We start from the raw sequence: 14008 nt of genomic DNA on the forward strand, positions 1-14008 counted from the left end.
AATTTTTCATTCATGTATTTATTCCACAATCAAAATAAATCATAATTTAAAAGTCATAACATTTTTAAAAGGTAAAGGGGACTCTGTGTCACAGCTTCATTAATAAAACAGACATCAGTCTACAATGCAACACTAAACAGGTGTTCTGTTCCCATGGTGGAATAAATACATAATAATGACACATAAAATTTACTAAAGATCTGAGATGAGGCAAGTAACCCTTTGAAACAAACTGCCCAATGAATAGAAGCGCGCTGCAAATAATATGTTAACGTTTTACTGCAAGATGGGAAAATCTCCAAGGTAAACTACAAACTCAAGCCCCTTGTTTTGTGCACCTGGCCTCGGCTTTTGTCTTCCGTCCTCACACATATCCAAATCAGAGAGGCTCCTGCACCTCATGCTCAACAAGGCGGCCGTGAGTCCCCAAGGACCTCGGCACAGGCTGCCGTTAGTGAGCCTGTGTGCAGCCTCCGCTTGGAGCCTCCAGGGAGCACGAGGGCGCAGACTCAGAGAGCAGCGGCATTTCTTTGAACAACAGTTTTACCTGCTGAATGGGCCCTCTCAGGCCATGTGCATTTCATAAACAAACCAAATACTGTCTTATTACCATTCTATTTTCTTTCTTGCAAAATGTTAAGGCCATTCAAGTAAAAAAAATTTTTTTTTACAGAAACAATAAAAACTCAAAGGGTTTATGCCAAAAACCAGTCCTCTACAGCCCGACTCATTTGTTCCTGGGCTGCGAAGCCATGTAGAGGGCGATGAGGCAGTAGATGGTCCCTCCCACCGTCAGCGCCATGGTGGTCCGGTAGAGCATTTGGTCAGGCAGGCCCCGTTTCAGGTGGATGGGCACGCCGTCGGATTTCTGGAAAGAAAGAATTATCAAGGATATGGTTGATAAGAAAAGGATTTATAATTTAGGCTAATAAAGAACTAATGTTTCTACTTCGTAACTAATCTATCAATGCATTACAGTGGAAAAAGCCCTAATCCACTGAAACACTAATTAAAATACTACTGTATTTCCTTATAAATGTAACTAAAGCTTCTAAGTCCAAAGTCATTCTCTAAAACATAGGCTCAGTAACATGCATAAAACAGACTGCAGATTTCTAAGGAATTTATCACATTGTTTAACTAGGACAGAAGCACTGGTGAATTTCTTTTAATGGTAACCAGCAGCTAACCGAAGAACTACAGGCACAGAAATGCTCTACATTTAGTGTGAATTCCTGATCACTGGTGGATGACGTCTGAGCAGACCAGGTCGGCTAACAGGTTCTAACCCATTTTTATATTCAGGGGCCTTCTTCCATTACGCTGTTAAACCCCTATTTAACCATGGGACTCCATAGACTGCTTAGTCATTATTTGGCACAGTCTCCAAAATCCCTCCCCACGGCAACTCCAGACCCCAGGTGCCCACTGGAGACTGACCTACCAGCTAGTAAGGGATAAACTGATCAGAAGTCCCCAGCTGGTCCTGAATCTGGAAAAGCTACCTTCCAGAAACAACGGGAACAGGCACTGCCTCTCCCAGGGCACCCAAGACACAGTTGGGTCACCGACCTCTCAATTATCTGTATGTAGATTAATGTTAACATTATTTTTAAATCCAGTTTTGGCTTCTCTCTGTTGATTAGCAAGCACAAGAGAGCCTCTTCCACTTCTAGCAATAGCTCAGTGGATGTTAATATCAAAGAGGTAAAAAAACTAGGAGAAAATCCAATGCCAGAAGTCACTGCATGTGTCACAAAGCCAAATACTTATCGAATTATTCATGGTGTTAACACACAGTGCACGCGCCGCTGCGTCCTCCAGCTGACATGTGCAATGAGGAAAGCTGTGTCCCTCACATACTGACGAGGAAATTAACCACCCTCTCTCTCACAGCTTCTACCTACCTAGGCTTCTACTAGTTTATGGCTCAAACTAAAATCAAGAGAATTCTATTAAAGAAAAAAGAGAGAAGGTGGGTAGTAAACTAGATTAAGACTCGGTTTCAAAGGGTTTTTCTAAACCTATCTTTTTGACACGCGTCTCCGTTCTAGAGCGTCTTCTCTCACCTGGAAGAACTTCTGCAGCTCTGGAACCTTGTTCCTCCCTGCATAGTCATACGCAGTGTAATCAGAGGTCAGTTTCGTTGGTGTGGCAAATATGATAGGCGGTGCTTCTGTGGAAACCAAAGGCTTTAACCCCTGCAGGAAAAAAGGGAAATGTCAAGTTGAAGTAAGTCCAGCCATCTGAACGAGGCTTCCCAGGAGCAGGCTGTCTGGCATGGTGGAGGCAGTCCTATTCGACCACATGAGGGAAGGAAAGTCTCTCCAACGCCGCGTTACAAGGCCTTTAATTTTTTTAAGTTGAAGGCTTAAAGTCCATAAACTGTCAACAAAGCACTCTAGTCCCCTTTCCCAGAGCAACCCTATCAAGAACTCCTTGCAGTTGATGACGAGGAGGGGGAGCTGATGGCAAGAGAGGAGCAAACAAAGGCCTAATCTGAGCTAGAAATAACCTGTGTCTATCTTCTCATCAAACCAGTACAACATTTTAATCTGTATGAACTTTGGTTTGATTTCAAGACAGCTGGCTGTCCCTTTTCTTCTCTTGGTGACCTGAGGGACTAACATGGAGCCTCTAATCCAGAGAGGACTTCGGACTCTTTCCAGACACACAGTGAAGAGATAACCCAATCTGGAAGAGCCTGCAGTGGCAGAAGACTTGTCTTTCCAAACCAGCCCAAACTAATAAATACAGTAGTCAGCCTTCTGGTTCCTGATCTCTTCAAAGGAATCCAAATTCACCTGTAATTGACCAAGCCTTTTCTAATACTCAAATACTGAAAACCTCGATGTTACTCCCACCAGGCAGGCATTAGGATCAACAGGGCAAGAAGAAGGTATTCAAGTAAACCTGGAGTCTATTTCTTTAGACACAGTCCTGTAAACGGGGCTGAATCACGGCCTTTATTCTGTACTGCATTTACTCATTCATGCATATTACCTCAGTAACTCTACACTGAAAACACACAACGAATAAGACAGACACAACTCTGCTACTATGGATATTATTATGGAGTAACAGCAGCTAATATCTGAGCCCTTGTTATGTGCCCAGTATCAGGTTAATTTAAGTATTTCACACAATTATCCCATTGAATCCCGACAGCAACCCTAAGGAGATGTTGCAATTCCCTTTTTACCGAGGAGAAAACTGGATCGGAGAGGGTAACCACCTGAGATTGCATGACAGAGACAGAGCCAAAGGTCAAAACTCAAGCCTCTCTAAAGTCCAGAGCCTTGGCTTTTAACTATCGCACCATCTACCCCAGGTGACTGCCCCTCAGCTATTGCCTAAAAACAACAATCCATTTAAAGAGAAAAAGTCTGGTCATCTGCAGAGTTGCAGGAGGAGTCTAGATGGGGGGAGGGGACCCCGGGTACTGAGAGAACACGGCTTAAAGGGCCTCTCTTTGAACTGGAGAACTTTACACACTCCCTCATTCTGTAAGCAATTTGTATTTTCTCCTAATAATCATTTCCCCTTGAACGAAAAAATTTAAAAACCCTACCAAACATCTCCAAAAATGGTTTGAAATTAAATTCATGTTTTGACAGGACTAACGTGAAAGCATTTTTAGACAGCCATCATACCTAATGGCTTTGTGTGTGTTCACCCACCAAGTGATTTTAAAACCACAGCAAAGGTTTTGAACAATATCATCTCAAAACAGCAGTATCAACCACCTTAAGTTTTAAATAATTTCATATTTCCATTTATAATACTGTAAAAGCTTAGGATATAGAATTTTTAAGTTATCTATTATCCCATAATCTTATCCCATCAGTTATTATAAACTGTATATATCTTTTTTCATAGGCATATTTTAGTATCTTTAAAGCCTTAATGTAAAACCCTACATTCTTTCTTTCATTTCTATCTAATAAGCAATTTTCTTCAGGTTCTTATACAATCTTCGTAACTAAATTTACTCCTTTACATCAACCCTGTAAAGGAGGAATTATCAGCCCACGTTACAGATGATTAAAAGAAAGTTCAGAGACTCCATGAGGAAGATGGAATTCAAACCCACACGTTTTTATTACACCACAGTATCAATAACTCAGCTGTCTGCCAAGATACAGCTAAAAGGAGTGACTGTGATGGGAAGGTACTTCACCTACCCTGGTGTATCGGGATGATGCTCTAACCAACTTGAGCTACCTGGCCAGGGCTTTTATCTAACAATTTAAGAGCAGGTAATTTGTCCCATGTTCCGAGGCAGCTGGACAGAACTAGCACTAGGGTTCTCAAGAGTGGACTTGACCAGGAAGCTGTATTTTCAGCAGGGGTGTCAAACTCATTTTCACCGGGGGCCACATCAGTCTTGAGGTTGCTCTTAAATGGCCGAATGTAATTTTAGGACTGTATAAATGTAACTACTCCTTAACTAGGGGCAAGGAACTCCAAGCTGCCACCAGATAAAACAAGGTAGAGGGCTGGATTCAGCTCTCGGGCCTTGTGTTTGCCACCTGCAATTTACAGGAAGGGACCTAGAGCAAAATCCAGGGCTGCACCTGCTTCAACCCAGCAAAATTAAGAGCCTCAAATACACTTCTCCCCATCTCAATAAATGACGATGCTATCCTTCCAGGTACTCACGCCAAAAACCTTGGAATTAATCTTAATACCTCTCACTCACACATCTGCAAATCCCTTTGGCTCTACCTTCAAACTATATTCAGAATCCAACCAGTTCTCACCCATCTCCACCACTCCACTCTCTAGTACAAAGCCCTGGATTTCTGCGACTGGTCACCCTGCTTCCCACATTGCTGCCCTACAATCTACTTACTTCAAATGCAGGAAGCAGTGATTGTGTTAAAACATAAGATGTCACTACTCAGCTCAAATCCTCTCAAAGGCTTCCTATCTCACTGAGCAAAACTCTTAAGTTCTTACAATGGCTTGCAGGGCCTGAGATGTACCCCTCAAACCCCCTCCCCCTTTACATCATCCCTTCCTCTGCCCCAGTCCACTGGACTAGCCCCTTAAATCTCCCAAGCACTAGGCATGCTCCCTCTGCTTAGCATGCTCTTCTCCAGGTATGCACATGGCTTGCACCCTCACCTTCAAGTCTTTGTCCACCTGTCACCTTCTTGGTGAGAACCTCCCTTAACCACCCTTTTAAAAACTGTATGTCCTCCCCCTTAACTTGCTAACAATCTATCCCCCTTTTCTGCTTTATTTTTCTCCACACTACTTACCACCATCAACATACTATTTTCTACTTTGTTTGCCATGCCTTCCCTAACGCAATGAAAGTCCCACGAGGGCAGGATTTCGCTGTTTTGTTCACTGCTCTTCTTTCCCAAGACTTAGGAAAGCAACTCACACAGAGTGCATTTAGTAAATGTTTGTTGAATGTATAAATAAGCTAAGGAAGTCTGCAGTTTCACCACAATGTAGACAAATGCTTCAGAACTAAATCATGTAGATCAGCACTGGATGGCCAATGAGCAAACAACTGAACGTTGTTCTTCAAGTAAGTGGTCTATGGGCCAAACAGAAAATGCAGGTTTTGCTTATTAGTATCAATGGACTCTCCTGGCTGTTGACACAAAGAGCCATTCACCTGTAACCAACCACCTTTAGCAGTTGAGTTCTTCCTAGTCTATTTTAGTCACTCCAAATTTTTTAAGAGAAAAGTAAACATGACTTTTTTCCCATCAAAGTTGACTGACCCAAAGTTTTCTTTTTCTCCTACTTTTTAGGTCTGGGGAGGAGGAAGAAAGGTGGAGAAATAAAACTTATTCAAAAAATTATTCATTTTTAAATGACAGAAACCTATGAATTGTTGCACTGTGATTTAGGACTGGAAACAAGGTCACCCTGCGGTGGCTGAAGTCCTTCATGTCTCACCGCAAACCAGACAGACAGCACCGCCTCCATGATTCCTGACATCTCACACTCGGCTTGTTCCAGACTCACCCAGTTTCTCACAAGTCCACTCACGAGCTTTTTTTCCTGCAGAAAGCATCATCATCCTCCCACCTCCCAGTCACCTTGAATTCCTTTCTTCAACCCTAAAATCTCCCTCCTCAGTCACTAAGTCCTTATCTCCCAGCGCTGATGCTGCATTCCTACTCAGAAGACCCTGAACAATTTTATGGGTCTAACAGGCATCCCTGGCTCTGGTCTCTCCCAGTTAGATTCATGTTTTCAAAGAATCGCTCCATAAACCTTTCATGAAACTAAGGGTAAGAAGCATGTCCTTCTTGCAACCTCTGGACAAGACCCTACCACAACTTTCTGCACTATATTTTTAGCAGGTGTAAACTAGCATCTCATTGGGTTTTTGACTTGCATTTCCCTAATGATTAATTATTTGATCACCTCTTCATGTGTTTATTAGCCTCAATTTGATGGCACCACACGTAAAGGTAAGGAAAATGCTTTTCAACCAACCACTGGAAAATACCCCCCAAAATTACTTGCCATTAAGTAGATTTATAAATCTTTATGTACACTACTGTTAAAGAACTAGCTTTTCCATACATTCAGTGCACTTTGTATAATACTGAAAGTTACAAATGTCTACATTTTCCAGTGTGCTAATGTTTCCAAGAAAGGAAAAAACTGAAATACTTCAAATTACCAAAGTCAGAACACCTGGTTTGGGGATGCCGGTCACAGTCACCCCAAAATCTACGACTCATATGAAGGCAGCTTGTTATCACTTCTTTCAACATAAGAAATCCGTAAGTAACTAAAAAATTCAAATTCTCAAGAGCAACACAATTCAAGAGGTGCTAGAAACTTGAAAGCCCTCACTGTACCAAACACATCTCACGGTAATCTCTGCTCTGACTGCCAATTCAATTTCAGTATGTTTATTTTAGTCTAAAACTTCACTTTTTCCTGCTGCTAAAACTCTACTAAAAGAACATCTACAACCACCAATACAATAGATCAGTTGTGATATATTCGTGTAATAAACCCTACACAACAATAAAAGAAACAGATTACTAATACATGTAACACGAACGAACTTCAAAAATATTGAGAAAAAGAAGGCTTACATGAAAGAATACTTTGTGGTTCCATCTATAGGAAATTCAAAAACAGGCAAAACTATTTACAGTGATAGAAGTAACAGGGAGGTGGACAGGGCAAAAGAGGGAAACTTCTTAAGGGTGATGTGTGTTAAAACTCATCAAACTGTAACATTTTCGATCCGTACACTGAAAAATGCTTTATTTACAGTAGAAGCAGATATGATAGAAATAACTATTATCTGTAAAAAAAAATCACTGCAAACAATCCTGGACTTAGTTATCAATTTGGTTTCAGTGGCACCACACTGATTTGCCTTCGAATCCTGGACTGTTCTTTTAATAAATTTTCCTATTCCACCCTCCTTTCATGTGTCTGTCCTCTAACTATATTTCTTCAGAACACTTTTCTTCCCTATGTACTATCCAACACTCCCAGATTCTATTACCACCTATGTGCTGAAGATACCCAGATCTATTAAACTCATATGCACAAATCCAGCTATTACCAGGCATATCACAAAATCAACATTTATAAACTTAGATCTTTTCTCCTCAACCCCACATCCCCCTCAAAAAACCGTGCCCTTCTTTTTGCCCTCCCTATACTAGTTAACAGCACATCTAACCTTAGATTGAAATCATTCCTAAACATCCTCCTTTTGGGGCAAGCTGCAGTGTCCCACAGAAAAAAGGTTAACAACGGAGCATCCTTTAGACCCTGCCTGGGTTCCTTACTATTCCAGTCCATTTTTCCAACTACCGTATCAACCCTTCCCACATCACTCTACGAGGATGAGGAAGGAATATGGTGATAGCTCAGGCTCAGCTTCTGGAGAACAGCTACCATTTAGCCAGGACCAAGTACCTGCCAAAGATTGCTAGTTACTTGACACACACCTCGTGTAACCTGCACTTCAGCTGCCCTAGATGAAACTGACCTCACAATAACCTACGTACCTTGTTCAAGGTTATAAAGTAAAGCAGCGAGGCCAGGATTTGGGTACTAATTAGGACTATAGGGCTCTAACCAAAGTCCCTCATCTCTATAACACAAGCTGGAGACTGAACTCTAATTGGCAAAACCTGAGTGAAATCGGAACACTTTCCAGGCCACTCAAACAATAGGCATCTGTCAACCATTTGACAGTTGGGCAAGTGCAAGCTCGTTGCCTGTACCTACTTAGACTCACCCAAACGTTTCAAGGAACCCGTTAAGTCTCCCAATTGCGATCGTACAGCCTCTCCTGGCCCTACGAATTCCCCAGTGGGGTCATTCCAGCTCTCCAATCTCGTGCTTGCATGAGGCTGCCTTTCGGACCGCGGCAGGGACTGACAATGGGACACTAATAAGAGTGAAAGCAGGACCTCCTTTAAAAGGACAGGGCTGAACTTCGGACTTGGTCGGGACACTTTCTGGGTCCCGCCGACCCCACAAACACGCCACAAGCAACGAGTCCGAGGGTCACCTTGACCCCTACTGCGTGCCAGGCCCAACTTCCGGCCAAGCTAGCTTCACCGGGGGAGCACCTACAGTACTAGCAACCTCCTTGGCCGCCGCCAAGTGGGTGCGGAGAGGCGCCGGGAGGTACCGGGCGAACTAACCCAAACCTTTAGCAGAAGCCTCCCGCGGCTCCGGCGCCCCGACTGCCTGGCGCAGAGGCTCAGGTCACCATTTCTCCAGTCTCAGCCGGCGCGGTGAAACCCGTACCTGCGGGCTATAGGCATCGGCAGCCCCTGCTCCCACCAATTTCTGCGTGAAGCCACTAAACTTGTAGTACATTGCGCCCTGTGTCCGGCTACTCGCAGCCGCTGCCTGCGCGACCGCCCCAAGAAAGGACCCTGCCTTCCTTGTGGTGGCCCCGAGGCTCAACCTAAAGGACCCTGAGCCAAAAGACGGGCCATCCGGAGATCGCCCAACTTAAAATATGTCGTTTTAAAACACATAGAAGAATCCAGGTTCTAAGTTCCAATAAAGGAGAAGTTATCTGTAGGAGACAGCGGAAAGTCGCTCTAGCGTGCTCTGTAGAAAATACAAGTTGCCTCTTTCCCCACATTTGGATTCGGGCAAGTGCCAAGACGACCTAAGAAGTGCGCAAGCGCTCCGCGACCCAGACAGGAGGCTGAGGGGTGGAGTAGGGCGGACTCTGGGTAGGGCCTAGGACGGGAGGGGCGGGGCCTAGGCGGGATGACAGCTCTCCCTTTGAAGGGGACAGCCAGTAGCGCAAGGCTTCCGCCTCCACCCGATGCTTCGGGTTGAAGGCTTCTCTTCCTTTACGATTTTAACTTGTTTGTGGTCTCATGTCTTCCCTCCCCTACCTACTGCCTGCCCAGGAGTAGATACCCGTCAGCCAGGCTTCTCCGGCAACCTGGGAGTGGGGAGCAAATAAAATTTGGAAGCACCTGCTGGGAGCTGTTTGGTACAGAGGGATGTTAAGGGTTTCGCCCCAGGAATATAAAGATAGCTTCCTGGGCTTTATGTAGAAAAGATGCACAGTGGCCTAAATTTCAGGCACCAAGACGTAAATGTTGCAGCTTTTCAGAACTAGTTTTCACTCTTAATTGAGTTTAATGCGAACTGGTTACTCATCCTTCTTCTGACCTCTGCCCTTGGAATAAGTGAGGTGGAGAGGGGAGGGAAGTGGACTAGAGATACTGGAAAAATCTGGGCCTTGAGCTCGAATGATTCAGGACTACAACTTTCCGTTCTGGTAGAACTGACTTTTGTTCAATTTAAACACGTTTTTCGAGCCTCCACTATGTGCAAAGTACTGTATAAAAGGAGTATACTAGTTTTCTACCTAAAGGGGTAGAGCAAGGCTTTTCTTAGCTTTATGATCTAGCCAGAGTTTTTCATAAGCCTATTATGGATTCATTTATAGTGCACTTATGAAAGCATGTGGCAAACTTGATGGGTGGTACCCCTATATAATATTTTCCATAAATAATCTCATTTAATCCTTACAACAATCCTATGAGGTAGGTGCTATTGGCATCTCCATCTTACAGTACAGGAAAATAAGGCCCAGAAAAGTTAAGTATCTTGCCCAGGGCAAGATACTTAGTTAGTGGCAGAGCTGGTCATCTGACTTGAGTCTGTACTCTCAAGCACTACCTTGTAGATAAATAGGTATAAATCCATTCTGAAAAAAGGGGGATGAAGGCCGAGTACTCCAGGGTTAGGATGTACACTGGTATCCCAGCTTTGGCAGGTGTAAGTGGAAGAGTCCGGTGTGTTCAGCAACGCCAATGTTCTGGAAAGCAAAGATTTCAGCCTCTTCGTATGATCAGCCAATCCAACGTCACTGCTTTACAAAGCAGCATAAAGATATAATGGAAAGAAAATGGCGGTTTGGGTTTGGGTCACCATTTTTTCAAGGCTGAGTGATTTACAACTAGTCCTGTCCATTTTCTGCGCCTCACTTGCCTCTTGTGTAAGGAGTAGTCGTTATCATAATACCATCCCCCGCCAGTGTTCTGAGAACCAACAGTTCAGCAGGTTTTAAAGCTTACACAAATGTTACGTCTCAACTTTGAGTCATTTTACTTTTTCATAGTTCTTGGTTGCATATAAGAATCTTAGTTCACTTTCCTTGGTTACTCTCTTTTTAATCGATTGATTGATTGATTGATTGAATGTCAGAGTCACTCATACCAAGAAAGGAGGATGAGCTTGCTAGCAATTACTGAGTGGAAGGAAAGGTCTCTCATAGAGTTTAGATTGAAAAGAGAAATTAAATGACTTAGGGCAGCTCCCTATCTCCATCCCACCATCTCCTAGACATATTTTGAAAAAAGAAGGTAGAGAATATTACCCAACTCTTCGCAGCACTGAGGTGTACCAGCTTCTCGAGGTACAAAAGTGTCTGTCAATGCTGGTTATTTTCTTAAAGTTTCTGCCATCTGATTTTAGATCCTGCAAGACATAAATTAAGAATCCTGAAAATGTTACAACAGCCGGGCTGTTCAGTGGGAGATAAAATGTCAGTAGCAGAGTGTGGGTTGGGATGTCACATGGAGTGGCTGATCAGAGGAAGATTTTGTTTCATTTCCCAAATAAAACCCAGCACACTCTGACAGCACTAAAGCACCCTTTTCTCATTCTTATTTGCATATCCCACCCAGCACCAAAGCATGATCTGCCTTTACATCATGATCCCTTCAGGTTGGACACTTGATTCTATTCTGAGGGGAAGTGACCATAATTCACAGGGTAGAGATGCTCGTCCATCGCCAAGCGATTTGTGTGAGTGCAAATGCCAGCCTGGCTCTAGTGAATCTGCATGCTGCTGCTGCTCCATTTGGGAGGGCTGTGTGCTAATGGCCTCTGGCAGGCCACTCTGTGAAAGCACTTGGGGATGGAAGACCAATATAAATTTTAAAGTGGGTCGTACTGAATGTAGCTGGGAACTGCCTCCTTGTGAAATAGTTTTTAATTTTTTCAATTCTCCAATTTTTCTCAGAATTGACTTTTAAAAAACTGATGTTTGGTGTGTCCGGCGGAGTTAAAGCTTGGAGGCCCTGTAGCAGTTGAGGTCCTCATGGTGGGTTTAGATCTGCAACATAACATTTGTGTAAGCTTTAAAACATCGTGGTGGGCTCCGCCACTTCCTCCAGTCCTTCCCTGTCTTCAGAAGGACTCACATATTGACTGGCTTCGGCGTCACCAGTGGGGAGCAGCAATATGAGCGATGAGCATTTGTCCTGTGCTGTTTACCATGCGACGGGCCTCTCCAGGAAACACGGCTCCAGGAAGCAGGGCTTTCCCCCCTTTACACTCTCTTTGCTACCAAATCTGCAAACTGAAGACCCTTTCTAACCTGGGGAAGCATGTTTCTGTGTGTGGATTTTGCCCATCCTAAGGGAGATTGCCTGGTGGAAAAGAGACCATAATACTGTCACGTTATAGTGCAGTGTGATCTTTTTTTATCATGGCTTGTGTCTACCCTCTTTTTGGCAAAAAAGAAGGAAGAGGGAAAACATTTTCCCCAACATTTAAAACTGCTAGTAATGTCCCCAAGAAAAGCATCCCCAATAAAATACTGGAAAACAAAATGGAGAGCTACATGCACTTTGTGATTCTGAGAACAATGACACCTGTCGTGCAATTACTCAGAAATTTTCATGTGGCAGAATTAGAAATCTCAGCTGTCATCTCTTATTCTTTTTGTCAAATAAAGCCCTATCTGGTGTGGAAATTCTAAGTTTGTCTTTGAAACCTGCAATCTAGAGTATATCAATATTATTGAAAAATAATTAAACCTTTGTTAGAGCACGGTATTTTTATAGCAAAGGAGTTGAGGGTCTGAATGGTGCGTGTCTCACTCACAAGACGGGGAGCGGCAGCTGGGACTGCAGTCTCCGGGACAGCTTTATTGCAGTACGTGATGAACATATTGACATCAACTCTCTGCTCTGACCTTCTCATTGTTGAATGTCAATATGGTGTGTGGAGCTGCCTCACTTTTGCCTGCCGACTTTTTGTCGTGTGCAAGTCAAAAGCACATCCACAGAGATTATGGATTTAACTCAATTTTGACACATCACATTTCATTCCACTGGTTAAGAAAGGCTGAGGTATGAGTCATAATTTATTTTAAATCATTTCAAATACACTTAATTATGCTTTAAAAAATTTGAGATCCAGAACAAGAGTCATGCAATTTTACATTAACATGATCTATAAAATATAGTATATACAACGCAGACTGAAAGGATTAACAGTGGCCTTCTCCAGTCTGGGGTCAAAGGGTGGCATCTCATTACTGTAGAGTTCCACTTTCTGCATCATACATGCCTGAAACGTTAGAATATTTTGCAATGTGCATGCATGACTTTTGTAAGCCCGTATACACACAAACAAATAATATAAAATCCCCAAAAGGCATACAAATTAGAATTTTAAAAAATATTTCCACATACTTACAACACAAATTACCAGTCAATTTAGAACATTTTTAATCACCCCCTGTGCAGATGTAAGGAGACTGCTGGGTGATAGTTTCCGAGGGTTAAGCCACAGGAAGAGTCACTTGAGGGCCCTTCTGCCCATTGGAGTTAACATTACAGCGGTTCTTCACCAGGCTGTTGAAGAAATGAGGGAATGAATGAGTCAGTGGGCATATGAATGAATGAACTAAGGAACAAGCAGCAAAGGAACATCATTTTCTACACACTGCTGTGAGAGATGAATGACCATCCTGGGCAGTTATTTACACGAGTCCTTTGAAACCGAGTAGTCAAATGGAAAAGAAGATTAAGAACCAACCATACACCTGGGTCTCAAGAAGGTGAATGTGGCTGGATCGTTTTCTTTTGAGGCAGCAGAACTTTTTGTCTTTGAAGAAATCTGACACTATCCAGTGTCAGAACATGGGGTGCTCCACAGCCATGGAAAGGCAGCACGTCCAGGTCCCAGGCCCGCACGAGGTCTGTGGCTGTGGGCTGCTTTCTTAACCTCTCTTGGCCACAGAATAAAAATGTCAGCTTAACATGGTGATTGCAAGGATTAAATAATGTGAAAGAGAATACGTAAATATATAAATGTCTACATGGGAAATAATATTCAGGATAATAGTAAAGGGGTCAAACACATGGTGACAGAAGATGACTTGACTTTGGGTGGTGGGCACACCATGCAATATACAGATCATGTTTAAGAGAAATGTACACTTGGAAATTATATAATCTTATTAACCAATGTCACCCCAATAAATTTAATTAAAAACTAGATCTATAGTCACTGATAGAAACCCCAAATTAATTTAGCATGATAAAAAGCACTAGATTTGTAAGTTTATTCAATTCTGTGTTCATGTCATGCAGCAAATTATAATAAAAATTGTAACCTAAAAATCTTTCCATCTTCTCACCTTTGTCCCTTCTGCTCTACCTTCTCTCCTTTCTGCAAGAGTAGTAAATATTAGTTAAGGTGAATGCTGTCACGTGGGACC

General features: G+C 42.9%; 1 protein-coding gene across 1 annotated transcript; it reads right to left on the reverse strand.

Moving 5' to 3' along the window:
- Positions 1-8922, reverse strand: LOC114499545 (cytochrome c oxidase subunit 7A-related protein, mitochondrial). The gene is made up of 3 exons (XM_028515802.2): positions 8767-8922; positions 2070-2201; positions 1-868 (listed from the first exon to the last, which is right to left on the reverse strand). Exons 1-3 carry the CDS (start codon positions 8836-8838, stop codon positions 728-730), a joined length of 345 nt encoding a protein of 114 aa, XP_028371603.1. The 5' UTR covers positions 8839-8922; the 3' UTR covers positions 1-727.
- Positions 8923-14008: the final 5086 nt, after the last annotated feature.

The sequence above is a fragment of the Phyllostomus discolor genome, chromosome 6, assembly GCF_004126475.2.
Source record: "Phyllostomus discolor isolate MPI-MPIP mPhyDis1 chromosome 6, mPhyDis1.pri.v3, whole genome shotgun sequence".
In the NCBI taxonomy this organism is placed as follows: domain Eukaryota; kingdom Metazoa; phylum Chordata; class Mammalia; order Chiroptera; family Phyllostomidae; genus Phyllostomus; species Phyllostomus discolor.